Source organism: Camelina sativa, chromosome 18, assembly GCF_000633955.1.
Source record: "Camelina sativa cultivar DH55 chromosome 18, Cs, whole genome shotgun sequence".
Classification (NCBI taxonomy): Eukaryota; Viridiplantae; Streptophyta; class Magnoliopsida; order Brassicales; family Brassicaceae; genus Camelina; species Camelina sativa.
In genome coordinates, this window is record NC_025702.1 from 10,809,728 (window position 1) to 10,827,966 (window position 18,239).

Below are 18,239 nucleotides of genomic sequence, written 5' to 3' on the forward strand. Positions count from 1 at the left end.
AAACACTTCTTGATTCTGTCATAGATAAGTAAATATTAAACCAATTAGATACATCATCTTCTCATACAAAGAGATCATCAATGAAGAATCCGGTGGTGAAGACATGGAGAAAAATGAAATCCTTTGGGCATACAAACTCTTCTACCACGGCCACGGTCAAGAAGAGCAAATCTTGGACAGGCTCTATTTCTCTAGAGGATGCTAATAGTAACGAATCAAAAGGTAAGATGAGGAGGAAAGAGTCTCCCCAACATGGGTTTTTCACGGTTTGCGTGGGTCCGACGAAACAAAGGGTCGTGGTGAAGACGAAATTGGTGAACCATCCATTGTTCAGGAACTTGTTAGAAGATGCAGAGAATGAATATGGATATAGAGGCGATGGACCCATTGTTCTTCCTTGCGAGGTTGACTTCTTCTTCAAGGTTTTAGCCGAGATGAAGTCTAACGATGGCCATGGTGATGATTATAATGATGATGACGATGATGATGGTTCGACCAGTTCTCCAATATGCGGGTTAGGTACTCCTTATAGATCATGTGGTGGTGGCGGTACCGATTCCATTGGCATTAGGCGAAACAGCTCGTACAAGCTTCTTCGACCTCCCTCCTTTTTCAAGTTGAATAGATTTTGAAGTTTTTTTTTTCTTCTTTTTTCTTTTTTTTTCTATAGTTCATAACATTACCATATAATTTATTTTGTTTTGTTTTAAATTGTGTGGAGTGGAATTGTGAAAGAAAACTCTCTCGCTTCTCCGGAATTTGAAAAAAAACTTGAATTCCTTTCAAAGATATGTATTTTTAATGTCGGCTTAGATCATATTTATAACACATTGTTATTATTGATATATTGTATGTACTCTAATCTAATTTGTTTTCTCATTTGTATCTTAAAGACTTAAACATACATGTTAAGAGGTTTTGGATGATTGAGACTTAATATGAGTTAAAGACATAACTAAAAGCGCTACATTTACTAGAAAAGAAAACAGAAGAAGCGGATTGAAGCTCTACACCAATCTAATAACATTCCTCCATTTTGTTATAAAATTATGTTTTCCTTTTATTGATTCAAATTATAATTTTGTATAATCTAAAATAATAAACATGAGTGAAATATTCAACTTTATCTTTGTTAAAAGAACATTATGATTTGAAAAAAAATTGAGACTTACATAAGAGTATTAATAGTTAATTAAGAAAAATGAATGTTTTAATATTAGAATACCTTTATAATATGTGTGAAAATATTTGAAAAGACGCATATAACGAAAAGAGTTGTTATTTTTCTTACATGATACTAAGAGGCACGCAGCATCAACCGCCAAATAGGTACTTGAAATATTCAAATGAGTGAATCGTAACAATCATATAGTTATATTTTACAGGCTTCATATTAATTTATTAATTGTATGACAACTCTAATCTTGGTTTGTATCCGGAACGAAATTATTATTTTTTCCCGTCAAAGAGGCGGCAGAGAAAGAATTGTGGCTCCTATTAAAAGTTGACAATGATGTAGTAAGACTGAGGTGTGGCTCATACCAAGTGTGAATTATGTTATCTAATTATAATGAATTTTATCTTAATTCTCCCTAGCTGACGGTGAATCATGCAATATGCGTTGCTCATGAGGTTTTCAAGCATTTCAGTCTCCTCACAAGCCATTTTATATGCACACCTTACGTAATAATAAAACAAGTTAGATATTCCAGCGTACGATCTTGGCAGGATTCGAACTCTTTGGTCTCGGATCTTGTATGAACAGTAACAAATCTTTAAAACCTTCCGGACGTAACAAACCGATTGTCGAATATAGATTGGCTCACGGACCTAGTGAAAAGACGTGAAACCCATTAAGAAAGGTGGAATCATAGACTGGAATTAGACATGGAGCGTTACACCTCCAACATATATATGATCGTTTGTAGAGTTAATTTATACGACGAATCAGTATCATTTGTCAATTAATTAGTGACTAATCCACAATCAATATTAAGTGTAACTAATTAAAAGTTAAACAGGATACATCATATAAGTCATTTCAATTTGGTCATATCCATCGAGAGTCCGTAGTCATCTTGTTTTGGTTAAAGTGAAAAGAACACAAGGGAAAGACTATAACGTCGATATAACTAATTAATAATGCGGTAAAGAGAAGAAGGATCTAAAGGCATTGGCTACATCAAGGATCTTCTTGGTAGGAGCCTCCGTCACTGGCAATGTTGATCCGGCCATCAGCAGCCAACGAGCTATGGACTCTGTTACTTCTGAACAAAACACCTTCCACAATATTACACAACCGATCCAGCCGGGTTCCAACAAGTACCTATCTCCTCTACACACACTCCTCATTATCGCCTTCGCACACCTCTCTGCTGATTCCACTGGCAATACGCTTACTTGCACCTAATTCATTCTCTCAATTTTACATAGCAGCTAGTAGTTTAAGGTAACTGGAACTGGTGAATTATATTTGACCGTAAATGGAAATGAATTGGATCCTAAATCAAACAAAGCTTAGTGAATAGCTGGATTCCATCAAAATATTACAGTTGACGTTGACAATAATTCTATATTTAAGTTCATGACTCTAACTATAACTTCTCATTCATTTTGATTTTATATAACCACAAATAATTATTAATTAAGCCCATACTCACATACTTTTTAATCATTCAAAATTTTTTGAAATTTAACCAGGAATGCTTACATCTCTAAGCTCTTTATCCACAACGAGTTCGCCATCCTTTGTCATGAACTTGCCTCGGCTCAATTCCGAGTCAACGACCCCCGGTGCTACTATCGTAACACCTATCTCTGATCCAAACTCTGTTCTTAGTGTTTCGTAAAAGGCGATCAGAGCGGCTTTACTCGCCTGAATTCATTTACAGAAAATTAAGGTGTATATATCAAATGAATCTTTGAGATAACGCGGTTTAGTAAATTATAAGAGGCAAATGGATACAAAAATGTTACACAATAAAAGCTCAATCTAGGTGATGCAATGTAACCACATCCAGAAGCAACCGCGACAATCCTTCCTCTGGACTTCTTTAGGTATGGAGACGCATAGAATGTGCAATACACAGATCCCCAGAAGTTTATGTCCTATGCAACATAAGGAAAAAAATAAAAATTGTTACTAACTACAAAGGGTTAGTAGAAAACATATTATCTTAGAAAGATCTTTGGTCTGAGTCAATTGACCATAGCAGGCGAAGCCTTAGAGAGATCATCGATGTCTTCAAACAAATAGAGTGGAGCAACTCCAGCATTTGTCACTAGATGATCCACTGCTCAATTTAATCATTCAAAGAAAAATATTATTTTAGATTTTAGTTTACTCATATTCTCCTCCAGTACTTTTTTGGATTGTCCAATCTACTTATGTTGCGATTGATTCATATGAAAAATATAATTATATTTTCAAATATATATCACTTTTCATGTGTTTGCTATGTAAAGTGCAAAGTGTCAAAGGAAATTATGTTACTTACGTAAAAAGATACTAGAGAGCCTAGCAATATCTCATAATAAATTGTAAATGCAAACAAACCATTTAGTACTTATTGACTTACATCGGCCAAAATGAAGAACCGTGGTTCGGATAAAACGCTCACAGTCTTCTAGTTTGGAAACATCGGCGACTAAGGGCATGACTTCAGGGGAGCCATAGAGCTCAGCTAGAGCCGCGACATGGAAGAGAGGCTCTCTTCTTATGTCAACTAGTGCTAAATACGCTCCTCTCTTCCCATACTCATACGCTAGAGCCTATACACACACTATCACACCCATTTATACTTAACCCTAACCATGGATTTGTTTGTTTGTTGACTTACCTCGCCGATGCCAGAAGCTGCTCCGGTGATGACAACAACTCTTCCGGAGACATTTTCCGAGAACAGATTCCGGCAGATTGAGACAGCGGATTTGAGCCTCTGGTAAGTTGGGTAGAAGACGAGAAGTGCATACAAGGTTAAAAGAGGAAATAATAAGTTGATGATCTTGTTAACTGGATCCATCATCCATGCATGGACTTTGCTTCACTATGGTCTTTACTAGTCTACCTCTTTCTAATTTGTTCTGTTCTTTATTCTGTTGGAAGCTCTCATGGCAATGTGGCAATCATACAAGCTGATATGCCAACACGTGTTTGGGCATAATCTACACGACCTCAGTTACATATATGGTACAAGAGAATTTCAAAAGAGCGTTGAATGACGTGTGTAAGCAAAAATAGGGATGCGGACTGGGCTTAAAGACTATATTGTACAATTGTTCAAAAACACCCATTTTTTAACACTCTATAGCTCCGTCTTTTTTTCCACTTGACTATTTAACAATATTTGAATTTTAACCTTCACAATAATCTTTTTTTAATAAAATTTAACATCTTAACCTATTAATTTTATTTGTAATTTTTTTCTAATAATTTTATAAATACACAAAATTAAAATTATCAATTAATTTTAAATTACAATTAGGAAACTTACAGAAATTGTTTATTGATAATTTTATTTTATGTTTTAAATTATATTTGAAACTAATTTTTTAAAAATATCAGACACTAACTCAATCTTAGGCTGATAGTATTACAACGATAATGTCAGATCTTAATTTTGGGAGCAAAACACTAGAAATGAAGTAATTCCCTCCTCCATTCGGAGCTAGAAGCTCTACCTTGGGCTATAGAGTGTATCATGCTCAAATGTGTTGACTATCACAATTTTAGTCGGATTCCGCAGAGTTCGTCCCGCTAGTGTAAGCCTTTGAAGAATGGCTGTCGTTTTTCAACCTTTTCGATGAGTTCCAGTTGCTTAACACTTCCATTCCCCCCTTTTCTCCCTGTTTAAGATCTCTCATTCATATAATTCGAAGGTGGATTGTCTAACTCGTTCTTCCAGATTACTAGTCTTTAAGATTAATGATATATATATATATATTTTAGCTAAGATAATTCATTGTTTTGCATCATTTATATTCTGTTTTGCATGTTGTGCATACTTAGGAAGTTCTTGTGTTAGTCTTGCATACATCCTGCATATTTGAGTTGTTTCAAGTGTTTATGAGATATCTATACCCTTGGGAGGAAAAGAAGAGAACAAATCTTCCTACTTGATCGACGCCATAGCTCATCCCACTCGATCGACGTCGTAGTTCATCCCACTTGATCGACGCTCATCATCCGACTCGACGTTGTACAACTGGTCACAGAGACGACTCTGGATGTAAGGTTTTTGCTTTATAAAAACTCACAAAAATTTTAAAGCTCTTAAACATATACTCCCTTTATCTCTAATAGAATGATGTTTTGATAATTTCACATATATTAAAAAAAAAGTTAAGGTTTATTTATAAATTAATTTATAATTATTTTTTGGTAGAAAAAAAAATATAAACCTTAGATGACATGCCATGTGGAGAAAAATAGAAAGTAAAAAAATCATTTCAGTTTTTTAATGTACATCATCAATCTTTTAGGAATAAGAAAAAATGTCAAAACATCAATCTATTATAGAAAAATGGAGTCTAATAATTTGACAAATTTTACTAAAAATTCCCATGTCCTAATCCATTACTTCACTTGCTTGGTCTGTGGGACAGGCTTGCTAAACCAAACTAACTTTGGTCTGAGTTTGGCTAGAGCTTTCAGAAAACTGAATTAATCGAACCGAACTCATATCAAATTCAAAAATAAACCACAATGTCCACCCCTAGTCATATGTTTGAGGAACATATTGAGATGATGTTGCTCTTTGGTGTGGATAGACTTAATTGAAAACAAATTGGGGAAATTAGAGGCCAAAGTCAACTTATCGAGGATGATGTTGCTCTTTGGTGTGGATAGATGGTAAATTCAAATATGTGTAATTTCTAAAATTTGGAAACAAGTTCAACGTGAGGGGCCAATTAAGGAGACTAGGAGAGGTCTAAGGGGGTTTGGTTTTGTTGATATACAACAAGTATTATCAAATCTTTTTATTTTTATAGTTTGTAAATAAATGGGGAATCTTTGTTAAAATTAAGGGTTCTATTGGTTTTTTTTTTTTGTTTTTTGATTAACATCAACTCTTCACTAACCAAATATCGTAGTTACACATTGTTCTGGTCAACAATTTTCTGAATCCATATTTGCACTATATAATACAACTTAGGATCATATATAGTTCAAACTAGAAAGAAATCACTTTAGTACTCTATCTCTCACTTTGTTCTCTTCGCTTAGTATAAATGTAATAATCACTTTCTCAAATTGTTTGAGCATAATCATAATGTCTTGGATGATCGGGTCCAAATATGGAGTATAGATATGATATTTCTTTTATCAAAGACACTAGCTGATGGGAGTCTGACCAAGGAAAAGATTAATATCCATCGAAAAGTTTCTCACCCCACTTCCATCATACAATTAACCCTCAGTACTGCTCTCATACCCAGCCACATCACCTTTCTTTCCTTGTTCCTAAAAACCCGTCCAACTCCAAGTGGACGCCTCAGCTGACCAGAATCCATATGTATTACATTTAACCCAATCTTGAGGAGGAGAGGCGGCCATTTGATTACCATGTTTTTTTTTTGTCTCCCTTTGGGGTAATGGTTCACTTCTAGCCTTACATTCCTCCTCATCTTCCACTGCTTTATTCACCACTTCAAGGGCTGAGAACTTCTTTCAACTGAAAACAATATCAATTATATTTCCACAATCTTCAAATAAGCCAAGGAATTAATGAACTGTACATACTAACTTGAGAATGAGGTTTATCGATTTTTAGGGCATGGTGCAAATTGTGGTTGATATAGTCAGACCACTAATAGGGGTCTATTGGTGTTTAGACTCCAAAAACTGTAAGAATTTTGTTTGAAGTCTTAAAAATCACAAATTTTCTCTAATCAAACTTTCTTATATTAATGATGTCAAAAACATTTCTAAAATTTTCTTCAAAGTCTAACACCCTCATTTTGTTCTTTATGGGCCTTGTTGTTTAAAACCAACAAAATGTGCTTTCATTTTCTAAAAAGTAAGAGCCTATTTTAAAGTCCATAATTTCTATAATCATTAATTTAAGATAACGTTTACAATAAAATCTCAACCGTTCACTCCCGAAGATTTTGTCGATAGATTCTATGAAATGAACAAATCGTAATCCAATGAAATCTCAGTAGATAAGATTGAAATCTCAATAGATAAGATTGAAATCTTAAACAATAAAAAGAATCTATATTTTATGGTCAGTTTTACCCGATATATAAACTGAAGATAACTCAGAATCTAGAAAGAATAGTTCAGAGAATTATAAAGAATTTCTATACAAAAACAAGTTCTCTTGCAATTTGCTATTCAGAAGAGTCAACAACTTCATCAACAAAGTGAGATTTATGCTCTCGATAAATCTCGATGGTTCGTATTCGTAGATCAAGATATACGGTAAATACTCTAAAATTTTTCTAATTTTTTTGGTAAAACATCAAAATAACAAATGGAAAATATTGTTAAGATTCAGATGTTGATAAAAATCAACAACTAAATTGTTGAATCATAATGCAAAACAAATTTGGATTGACAAGATTAAATATTTTGGTAAAAAGCATTTGCTTTTGTATCTATATATATATATATATATATGCTATAATGGTATCCTAGCTACATGAACTTTTTTCTTTCTCGAGTCTGACAAAATTCACATCTATTCCAATCAAAACTATATCTATCTTTGATGTCACCTTTTCACATCTTCATTCTTTTATTTTGTTTTTTTTTTTCCGACGAGTTTTATGAGTTTATCGAACTTTCTTGGTTCTCGATTGTTTACAGCCAAAAAAAGAAAAGTCAGAAAAGGTGACTAAAACGACAGCGTTTCCAAATCAGTAAATTCGAATTGGCTTTTCAAGTTCTTATTAACCTTTTGCAGTTCTCGAGAGAGATCTTTTCCCAACTTTTCGAACAAAAAAAAAATAATCGATTCTTGTTCTTCTCTAATTCAAATCTTCTTCTTCGATTCTTGTTCTTGTTCGTTTTAATGGAAACTCGCGTGAAGCAGGAGATTCTGTTACCAACTTCGACTACTCTCTCTACTTGGAAACCCGCCGCTGGGAGCAGCATCGTTCCGCGGCGAGAATCCGGAGAAGTTATCGAAGTTAGTAGTAGCGACGACGACGAAGGAGGATCCGAGTTAGGGGAAACCGCTAACGATGTTGAAACCGTAGACCTAAGAACCGGTAACGATGTTTCTGGGACGAAGAGAGCGAGGGGTGATTCTGTAGCCTCGCCGGCGAAAAAGCTAGCGTTTATGATTCCGGATGATGAGGAAGGGTTTCCGCAGGTTTTGGCTCTCCCGGCTACTCCTTGTAACGTTGTGGCGGCGCCTTCTCCTTCGGCTTGGGGAAGTTGTAAGCAATTTTGGAAAGCTGGAGATTACGAAGGAACATCTGGTGGTGATTGGGAGGTTTCTGCTGGTAAAATTTGCTTTGTGTGATTTTGTTTATATTTCTCGGATTCTTTTGTTAATGGAACTTAGGAGAATAAATTGGGAATGTTAGTGATGGATTTTGAGAAAACTTGTGGTTTTAGGTGGTTTTGATCATGTAAGAGTACATCCTAAGTTCCTGCATTCTAATGCAACTAGTCACAAATGGTCCCTTGGAGGTATGTAACTTTGATGCAATCTATTTTGAACAATGTTTTATGCAATGGAAATGGTGGTTAAACATTGTTATCTCTTGCAGCGTTTGCTGAGCTTTTGGACAATGCTTTGGATGAGGTGTGATGTTTTTTCTAATTCTTAGAACTATTATAAAGATGTGCATTTGTATTTTCTGGTTTGGTCGTATTGGTTTCTCATCTTTTGATTATCAGGTTCAAACTGGAGCTACATTTGTTAATGTAGACATGATCCAGAACAGGAAAGATGGAAGCAAGATGGTCTTGATTGAGGGTATACAGTTGATTTTTTGTATTTTTTGGAACAAATTTTGACATTGCAGCGCTTTCTTGATCCTCATCTATGGAGTTTCCTTATGTTTGAAATGCAGATGATGGAGGTGGGATGAATCCTGAAAAGATGCGGCACTGCATGTCTCTAGGATATTCTGCCAAGAGCAAACTTGCAGACACCATTGGACAATGTAATCATTTCTTTTTCCTGCAAGATAAATATATATATCAAATTTTAGTTCAGGACTCTTAAATTTAGGATACTTCTTATAGATGGTAATGGATTCAAGACTAGTACAATGAGACTCGGAGCTGATGTCATTGTTTTCTCACGTTGCAGTGGAAAAGATGGAAATAGGTTCGTTATCTATTACCACACCATTACCCCTTTCAGCTATCATATTTATATAGTATCGATTGAAAAAAATCAATAATGGCTATAGTTATATACATCTGACGATAATTCTGTTTACCTGATGTTTCTTAAGCTCGACACAGAGCATCGGCCTTCTATCATATACATTTCTAAAGAGCACCGGAAAAGAGGACATAGTTGTACCCATGGTAATCTACTTTTATTTCATTGTATGGAACTATGGGTAAAAATCCACTTGATAATTTCGAATGGTGATTGTTAGCATGTGATTCAATTGTGAGCATTAATTAAGTTACATACACCGTTCATTTCATTCTTTTGTTTGAAATACTGTTCTCATTTAACGTTAAAGGAAATGTAAAACAGAAATACGTGTACTCATCTTTCAATTTCAGGAGCAAAATATATTATGCAGAGAAAGCTAACATTGTCCTGTTCTCAGGATATCACTCATATAATTAAAATGACTTCATAACCAAAACATATATTTTTTTTTAGTTTGGTAGGCTTTTGTAGTCAGTTTATCTCTTATAATCTTCTTCTGATGATAATTTAAATGAAAGCTTGACTATGAAAGAAGAGGTTCTGAATGGTGTCCAATAATGAGGTCTTCGGTTAGTGATTGGGATAAAAATGTGGACACAGTGGTTCAATGGTCGCCGTTTGCTACCGAAGAAGATCTTCTTCGTCAGGTAAAGCTCTTTCCTTTGTTCCATGAGAGCCTTTATTACAAGGAGAAGCAAAAGAAAAACAAAGGAGTCGGTTCCCAAACGCTACTACTTATATACTAATATCAATATGTGAGAATTTTCCCACTAATCTTTTGCTCTGATTATTGTAGTTTAATCTAGTGAAGAATCATGGCACAAGGATAATCATATATAACCTCTGGGAAGATGACCAAGGAATGCTAGAACTTGATTTTGACACTGATCCACATGTATGTGTTTTTAATTTTTTATTGCTGGACATACATTATACATAGATTACGTTCTGCAATGATGCAGAAGCTTCTGTGTCCATATAATTTACGTATGGTTTGTTGCAGGATATCCAGCTTCGAGGGGTCAATCGGGATGAGAAAAATATTGATATGGCTTCTCGATTCCCTAACTCTAGACATTTCCTGACATACAAGCACTCACTCAGGGTATAAATATTCTTTCCCTAGTTGTGGTAATTTTCGAAGTTAGTTTGGTTCAGTCTCCTGCTAAAATCACTATGATAGTTCTTAAATGATTGAAACTGGCGAATCTGGTGGTGGGTAGAATTTGAATGATTATGAATCTCATTAGTTGTTGGCTGCATTGTCGTTTCTCTTATTTGTTACCATTTTCATGTTCACAGAGTTACGCATCTATTCTCTACCTAAAGATTGCAAATGGGTTCCGTATCATTCTGCGAGGAAAAGATGTTGAGTATCACAACATAGTAAATGACATGATGCATACAGAAAAGATTACTTATCGACCAAAAGAAGGGGCTGATGGATGTGCTAAGTACTCAAATGTATGTTTTCATAATTTAACATAGTTAGAATTTTTCCTGTACTTTAATGATATCAAGCAGCTTATACCGAAATATTTGGCTGCGTGTGCGCAATCTTTCACAGTTGTCTGCTGTTGTGACCATTGGATTTGTGAAGGATGCAATACATCATGTGGATGTTCAAGGCTTTAATGTTTACCACAAAAATCGCCTTATTAAGGTTTCTGTTTCTTTTTGCTACTTTTTCCCACTCTACCTTAAAATGTGGCGGAAATAAGGTCAGCTTTACACTTTCGTTTAATATCTTCTCACTTGTTTTCAGCCATTTTGGAGGATATGGAATGCAGCAGGAAGTGATGGTCGTGGGGTCATCGGTATTGTTTTTAACTGGAAGGTCTAATATTTGATAAGCCTTATTGACGAAAAGTCTAATGTTAGTTCATTCTGCTAGGTGTCTTGGAAGCTAATTTCGTTGAGCCTGCCCATGATAAGCAAGGGTTTGAGCGCACAACAGTTTTGTCTAGACTTGAGGCACGGCTACTTCAGATGCAGAAGGATTATTGGTCTGATTCTCTTCTCGTGCTTTTTCAATCATGCTTCCTAAGCTTGGCTGGTTCATTGGACTATTCGGGTTGATGTTTACGTTCTGCTTTTACACAGGAAATCTAAATGTCACAAAATTGGATATGCTCCGAGGCAAGGCAAAAAGTCTGCTAAGAATACTGAAGAAGACAGAGGTAAAATATATTTTTACTGTACATCGACACTTTAACTTGTGCTGAACAATCTCTTGGAAATGTTTCCCACTTTGTAGAATCATCACCAGAATATGATCGTAAAGGAGCTGTCTCATCCAGGAGAAGGACCGCTGCTTCGAGCTTTAAAACTTCAACTGCTGCTACAAGCTTTAAAACTTCAACCGCAGCTTCAGAAAAATTCAACACAAGATCAAATGTGAATGGAGGAGGAAAAGGATCGGTGAAAGGTTCTAGAGACACCGGGTATAAATCATCAGAGAAAGGTGGTAAGCTTGGAAACTCCTCTTCCAAATCTAACCAACGCGCAAAGCCTCAAGGAGCTCGTGCTTTGGAGGTCATCAATAGTGATGATGACTATGATCCTGATTCTTCACCAGAAAGAAATGTCACTGACCTTCATGAGAAGGTCCCATCCTCTCTTTAGTTTTTTTCCCTATGGACACTTTCTCCAGTATATAGGATTTGAGAACGTAACCTTTTCTACTTCTTCTCTTAGAGTTCCGAACTACCAAAGCCTCAGTCTGGTTCGCCTACCCTCAGTCAATTGGAACAAGAGAATAAAGAGTTAAGAGAGAGGTTTGTTACCACCTAACCTACCATGTTAATTTGCCTATAAGATTTATGTTTCTTGTTTGTGTGAACATTGGAAGCTGCGTTTTTTATTTTTGTTTCTCAGGCTCGATAAAAAAGAAGAAGTTTTCCTGTTGCTACAAAAGGACGTGCGACGTGAGAAAGAGCTTCGCAAAACACTTGAAGCTGAGGTAACTTCTACTTTCTGACATTTACTGTGTCTGCCTGCAAACATATAACAACACTCACTGATTAATTCCTCCTGTCATTACAGGTTGAAACATTAAAGAAAAAGTTAGAAGAGACGGAGAAAGAGCAAGAGAATTTAATCGATGTTTTCTCACAGGAAAGAGACAGACGCGACATGGAGGAAGAAAATCTCAGAAATAAGCTAGAGGTTTTGATCATCCGTTCAAACAACATTTCTGTAATTAGTATCTTAGATTTCAAGAAATAAAATGACTTTACTTTGTGGTTGCAGGAGGCGTCAAACACAATCCAGAAGTTGTTAGATGGGAAAGCTGGAGGCAGAAGATAAAGCGTTGTAACCAGACGTTAGAGGTGCATTGATGATAGTACTGAGGGGCATCTTACATAATTGACTGAGTAGGTTGTTTGCTTTAAATCCTCTTTTTGTTGTGGTGTATGGTCTCTAGCCTGACCAAACCAGAGTTAGGAGAGAAGTGGGATATTGTTGTAAAGTGAGGTTATTGGTTTAATGTTTAAAAACATTTGAATTTGGTTCTCGGCATTTTCAACCTACCCGGACGCAACCTCTCCTTAATCCAACTAACTCACCAGTATTGGCTTGATTAGAATCATTATATTAACTTTTACAAATTCTCTTACATACATTATATGATTGTTAATATCTAAACTAATATAATGTGTCCCATAAAAATAAGATTAATATCTACCCAAATTAAGTAATAGTTTTTTTTTCTTTTTCTTTTTTTTTTGGTGCAAAGAATATAATAATTTTCTTTGTTTACTTATTAGAGCAACTACAGTATATCATTTTCTTTGTTACAAAGGAACCCATACATAATAGACAAACGACATATTCATTTATTTAAATTTAATAAGACATATTTTACATTCGAGATGAGAGAGGGAGAGATACACGGTGACGTTGACCAGACCCAAATTAAACATTGAACCCTAACTTAACATGCAAGCAAATTGAGAGACAAACACACACACATCGACTCTTGATAGTAAAAGAGCTAATTAATTCTTAGAAATGAGAAATGCTTCTTTGTTGTTAATCTTCTCAATGTCTCCTTTGATCTTCTCGTCTAGATCAATGGTATCTGCCATGTCTGCACTGTCCTGTGGCACCAAAGTTCTCATCTGTGAGTTGCAAACCATCGAACTTAGCCTCACAACGTCGACGACATGCTCAGATATGTCCTGAAGCTTGATCACTGACGGCTCCAGAACTTTCGTCCCAGGTTTCTTGTAGATCACGAAAAGTATCATCTGAAGCACTCCAAAGATGAAACCCAAAATATTTGGCAGCTGGAAGATATATATATGATCAAGATTAGAGAAAAAAACATTAGGTTTTAGCGACAGACGATCATAATAATTAAGAGCTAGATACAAATATTAAGACTAGTAGACACTTACGGCAATGTTCATGTCTTTAAGGAGAAGCCCGTAGAAAAACCACATGATAGCTGATAAGGTTAGGAAGAAGGAGAGACCGAACGGCATGAACTCGGCACTCTTCGTTTTGATCACTTTCCTCTGTATGTCAATTAATATTTGATAAATATAATTTTTATAGTCGATAACAAAAAAGAACAAAAAAATTTTAAATGGTAACTAAGAAAAAGAGGCTTACAATGATGCCAAGGGGAGCAACAAAAACAGACAGAGCAAATACCATACAAATGTATCCAAGAACTTGACCACGTTTATTGCCATGAGTCAGAAAGTACGTCAACAAGAAGATTAGGCCGAACGCGAAAACGTCCACAAAGAGAACGAACTTCACCGTTAGAATCTGCCATAATGGAAGAAGACGTTCCGTTAAAGATTTAGTAATTATTGTGTGTAACTCAAGACAATAAGTTATATTCATATAGAATAAGGACCTTTTCCTTCTTAGGAGCGTAGAAGAAGTATAAGGAGATGTAGACGATCTGTACGACAAAGGCAAAGGAGTTGATCGTGATCAACATCATAGCATCTTTCTTGATCATCGCGTAGTACAGCCATAGCATCGCACTGAACAGGGAAATCACGTAAGGAACCGACTGATACCCTTCAGATGATTTCCTCTTGTATATACGAATGAACGTCGGTCTAAATATATAAACAACACGTATAAATGCTTGAGTTAAAACGTATTTTTATACGAGAAATGTGCAAAAGAGTTATAGACTACTTACATTGGGGCAAGGCAGACGAAAAAGGAGATGATATTTCCTACAATTTCGTTATTGTTATGTTAGAATTTCACGATGTCTCATGTAAATGCATGCATTTTGAATGTATACGTAAACATGAGAAGATATACACTAAGTCACTAATTATAAAGAACAAGAACGCAAAAAAAAAAAAAATACCTAGAATGCCAAAGACAGTAGCCAAGACGGCTTGTGAAATTGCCATTTTTAATCTCTCTCTCCAACGTAGTGAAATGCTTCTTTAGAATACAAAGAAAAGAAAAAACTTAATTATAATTAGAAACTCTCCCTCTCTCTCTTCCTCTATTAAAGAGAACGCAACTGAAAGAAAGAGTAAACTCTACAGAATCATACTGAGAATCTGTTCAAATGTATGATGCAATTCTTGATTGTGGAGTGTGGTGATTTATATAGGGAGGAGAGGAGAAAAGTGTATCAACTTGCAAAATGAGTCAGCGAGTGAGATAGATAGAAAGAGTTTGAACTCAATGGGGTTGTATAGTGGGAAAAAGAAAGAAACAACGAGCATTATCTATACTTTACAATTGTATACTTCATACCCCATTGCCTCGGAAGGTTCCCTTTTTTTTTCACCTAAGCCTAACCTTACCCATCTTTTGATTTTATGATTCACGTACTTAATCCCTACAACTTAATATGTTACTTAGTTTCTTCGTTTTATGTAAATGGCTAAACCTTTTCTATGACGACCTTTTAGATCTAAGTTTTACTCGAGTACCCGTTTCCTCAAGAAGAATATATTGGTCAATATAGCATAATATAATACATAGATTAATAGATCCTGTTAGCATTAATCGTATATGAAATTTTAACCAAAAAAAACGCAATTGTGTATGAATTGCATCTGATCAATAAAGCAGTAAGTCTCTTGTAAATTTGCCATGAAATATTGCTCAAACATGTGAGGATTATAATCCTCTCAATTTCAAAAACTGTCACATAATTTCACTCTGTATATCTCTATATATAATATGGTTTCTTGGTGAAACAATACGTTCTCAGAACTTAATTGGGGAATGGGTACTATTTTGTATGCGTACACAAATATTTAAAACAGAAAAAACAGGGTGTTAAGAGATAGACGAGAGTAGAGATAGAGCATAATTGTGGGACATAGGAGATTGGTGGAGATTACTAGTTAGCCCTGCTTTTGTTTTTGGTTTTGTTTTTTTTTTCTACATTTCTTTCTCTTTCTCTTTCTTTCTATATTAACATTTTTATTTCTTTTTCTTTTCATCACAATCCTCTTTTCCTAATTATTCAAATATTTATTAATATATCTTTTGTTTCCAAATTTTTTTTACATACAAAAAAATTATGTATTTTTCTTTATAATTTGATATGTATTTTGTTTTAATGATTTCAAATAGAATTTAATTCAAAATATTTATATTTGTGTACAGTTCAAACCATCCAACATGCCGTCCAGCAATATTTGTGTACAGTTTAAGCCATCCAGCAGCATATTTGATAGATTCAACCCGTCCAACAATATTTGTGTACGGTTCAAACTATCCAACATGTTAGATAGATTTAAAACGTCCAACAATATTTGTGTATGGTTTAAACTTTAAACCGTCCAACATATTAGATAGATTCAAACTATCCAACAATATTTGTATCCGTACATCAAACTATCCAGCAATATTTGTATCCGTACACCTTATTAAGTGTACAGATGTCTGTACACATTATTAATTGTACAAATGTAATTTGTTTAATTTTTAGGGTTTTAGATGTCTTTACTGCAATAGTTGGTAAAAATTATATTTGTACACTTAATAATGTGTACCGTCATATGTACACTTAATTATGTGTATAGACATCTGTACACTTAATAAAGTGTATAGACATCTGTACACTTAAAAATATGTACGGATACAAAATATGTATATAATATATTTAAAAATTATTAAACAAAATTTATATCAAATTGTAAAGAAAAAAGTATAAAATTTTTTGTATCTAAGAAGTTTTCTAAAAAAAAATTATATTAACAATTGTTTAAGAAATCAAAAAATAAAGAGAAAATGAAAGATACAATGACATGAAATGTAATTAAAAAGATTTTTGAATGGCAAAAAGACTGAGAAAATAGTCCAACAGTGATCAATGTGGTTTTTTCTAATTATAAATAGTGAGTGTATCTTTCTAATTATATATGAAAAATATATCATTTTTCCAAATAACTCATATAATATCTTCAATGAGTAGGGTAATTTCACTATCTTTTTATTCATCTAATGAAAAAAAAAAAAAAACAAAGAAACGAATGATGTTGTGCGCACATTGATGTCGGCATGCGAAATTAACCTAAATCTTATCTCATAAATTCTGTGGGAAATAATCAAACCCTAAAACCTAAAATGGGTGGGTATCTATCCAACTCAGCAACTTATGAGCACTAAAACCTTAAAAATCTTGCAAGTACCATTCTGGTACATTCTAGTGGACCAAAGTTTTGGCCTTTCTGACGTGTCACCAACCAAGTAGGTGTTGAGATGTTTACTGTTTACAACTCTCTTTGCTTAGGGTTTTACTAGTGCAATGAGAGCAAGTTGGTCTTTTACCTAAACCGAATTGTCATGCTCATAGTTTGTTTTCTGAATTGAAAGGGGTGGTTTAGGGAAATACCCTTTTGAGATCTTTCCGCCAACATATTTACAAAAAGAAAAAAAAAAACAAAAAAAAAAACAAAAAAAAAAACTATTTCCCCCAACATTATATTGAACTATGCAATTTTCTTTGAAGCAAATGATGAAAGCTGCAATAATCAATACAGTTGTACTAGGTGTGGATCCATAGTGTGTAAGTAGAGTTATTTGCTTTATCATTTTTTGTGATGTTAATCATTTTCTTTTTCTCGTTTTTGTCTTGTCTATATAGTAAACATGGTATATATGAAGTAACGTATGTTATGTCAACCATTTTAGTTATATGAAGTGCGTAAACCATCAAACCAGTTTAGGGTAAAGCCTACAATCGAAAATAAATGATCCTTAGACTAAACCATACGGGCCAACGAATCAGTCCTACAATTGAGCTAGCGGGGAATCAAAGAAACATAATTATAAGTTTTTTTTGGTTCTTTGTTTTTTTTGTTTGTTTTTTTTTTTTTGGTATAAAAACCAAAATGCGAACATCTTTACAAGATTAACAAAGAGATAATATACTTGTACAATTTCTCTATTTTATAATATGGTATCGAAAACACAAAATACCTAAAATTGATATCATTTTTCAATAAAAAGTCGAATATCGTCTTTTCTATTTATTATATACCACTATTATTTAAATTGTCAATAATCACGTTTTGTAATACACATAACAAAACATTTCTTTGCTCGACAAGTTTCAACCCATAATTTAATTTCTAATATGGAGAGTAACGCGATGTAATGAAGTCAAAACTTTGGTGAAAAAGAACTGCATAACTCGGTCGATTTTGATGCTCAGTTGAACATATCTCGATTACAAAGATATTACATCTTGTCCTCTTCTCATTTTGTAATGTAATAAATTTAGTTAGTTTTTCAGTGAGTAGAAATTTTTGAGGGAAACATTTTTGAGGGAGTACTTGGTTTTTCAATCATGTATAGACTGCCTTACTTTTCGTTTAGTGTGTATAGATGTTGAACCATATACAAATTTATGAAACTAGTAAAGAAAAACTCATG

General features: G+C 34.3%; 4 protein-coding genes across 5 annotated transcripts; 2 read left to right on the forward strand and 2 right to left on the reverse strand.

Annotated features, from left to right (window-relative positions):
* On the forward strand, window positions 7-926 carry LOC104761057. Its single transcript, XM_010484073.1, has one exon. It carries the CDS (start codon window positions 81-83, stop codon window positions 630-632), a length of 552 nt encoding a protein of 183 aa, XP_010482375.1. The 5' UTR covers window positions 7-80; the 3' UTR covers window positions 633-926.
* Window positions 2,024-4,088, reverse strand: LOC104761058 (11-beta-hydroxysteroid dehydrogenase-like 6). The gene is made up of 6 exons (XM_010484074.2): window positions 3,840-4,088; window positions 3,579-3,771; window positions 3,208-3,293; window positions 2,977-3,108; window positions 2,711-2,875; window positions 2,024-2,406 (listed from the first exon to the last, which is right to left on the reverse strand). The coding sequence occupies exons 1-6, from the start codon at window positions 4,023-4,025 to the stop codon at window positions 2,137-2,139; spliced, it is 1,032 nt and encodes a 343-aa protein (XP_010482376.1). The 5' UTR covers window positions 4,026-4,088; the 3' UTR covers window positions 2,024-2,136.
* LOC104761060 (protein MICRORCHIDIA 4-like) lies at window positions 7,270-12,877 on the forward strand. 2 transcript variants are annotated; one of them, XM_010484076.2, is made up of 21 exons: window positions 7,270-7,426; window positions 8,040-8,454; window positions 8,570-8,644; window positions 8,725-8,759; window positions 8,855-8,933; window positions 9,031-9,123; window positions 9,206-9,290; window positions 9,421-9,496; window positions 9,872-10,000; window positions 10,150-10,248; window positions 10,357-10,458; window positions 10,656-10,817; window positions 10,921-11,016; window positions 11,119-11,170; window positions 11,248-11,359; window positions 11,457-11,533; window positions 11,611-11,960; window positions 12,051-12,130; window positions 12,231-12,315; window positions 12,399-12,521; window positions 12,606-12,877. In XM_010484076.2, exons 1-21 carry the CDS (start codon window positions 7,397-7,399, stop codon window positions 12,660-12,662), a joined length of 2,412 nt encoding a protein of 803 aa, XP_010482378.1. In that variant the 5' UTR covers window positions 7,270-7,396; the 3' UTR covers window positions 12,663-12,877. The 2 variants fall into 2 exon arrangements, with proteins under 2 accessions (XP_010482378.1, XP_010482379.2); XM_010484077.2 differs by having other exon boundaries at window positions 7,271-7,426; window positions 8,037-8,454.
* On the reverse strand, window positions 13,173-14,942 carry LOC104761061 (bidirectional sugar transporter SWEET10-like). The gene is made up of 6 exons (XM_010484078.2): window positions 14,701-14,942; window positions 14,524-14,560; window positions 14,227-14,437; window positions 13,974-14,135; window positions 13,757-13,876; window positions 13,173-13,645 (listed from the first exon to the last, which is right to left on the reverse strand). Exons 1-6 carry the CDS (start codon window positions 14,744-14,746, stop codon window positions 13,355-13,357), a joined length of 867 nt encoding a protein of 288 aa, XP_010482380.1. The 5' UTR covers window positions 14,747-14,942; the 3' UTR covers window positions 13,173-13,354.

Excerpts from the sequence above, each read along its gene's own strand:
- LOC104761057 (XM_010484073.1), top strand. The coding sequence starts at position 81 with ATGAAGAATCCGGTGGTGAAGACATGGAGAAAAATGAAATCCTTTGGG.
- LOC104761058 (XM_010484074.2), bottom strand. The coding sequence starts at position 4,025 with ATGATGGATCCAGTTAACAAGATCATCAACTTATTATTTCCTCTTTTA. Across the intron at positions 3,772-3,839 it reads CAGCTTCTGGCATCGGCGAG|GCTCTAGCGTATGAGTATGG; the intron begins GTAAGTCAACAA and ends GTGTGTGTATAG. Across the intron at positions 2,407-2,710 it reads TGGATAAAGAGCTTAGAGAT|GTGCAAGTAAGCGTATTGCC; the intron begins GTAAGCATTCCT and ends AGAATGAATTAG.
- LOC104761060 (XM_010484077.2), top strand. The coding sequence starts at position 7,397 with ATGGTTCGTATTCGTAGATCAAGATATACG. Across the intron at positions 9,291-9,420 it reads AGTGGAAAAGATGGAAATAG|CTCGACACAGAGCATCGGCC; the intron begins GTTCGTTATCTA and ends ATGTTTCTTAAG. Across the intron at positions 11,017-11,118 it reads ACAAAAATCGCCTTATTAAG|CCATTTTGGAGGATATGGAA; the intron begins GTTTCTGTTTCT and ends ACTTGTTTTCAG.
- LOC104761061 (XM_010484078.2), bottom strand. The coding sequence starts at position 14,746 with ATGGCAATTTCACAAGCCGTCTTGGCTACTGTCTTTGGCATTCTAG. Across the intron at positions 14,438-14,523 it reads TTCGTCTGCCTTGCCCCAAT|ACCGACGTTCATTCGTATAT; the intron begins GTAAGTAGTCTA and ends TTATATATTTAG. Across the intron at positions 13,646-13,756 it reads TTAAAGACATGAACATTGCC|CTGCCAAATATTTTGGGTTT; the intron begins GTAAGTGTCTAC and ends TATATCTTCCAG.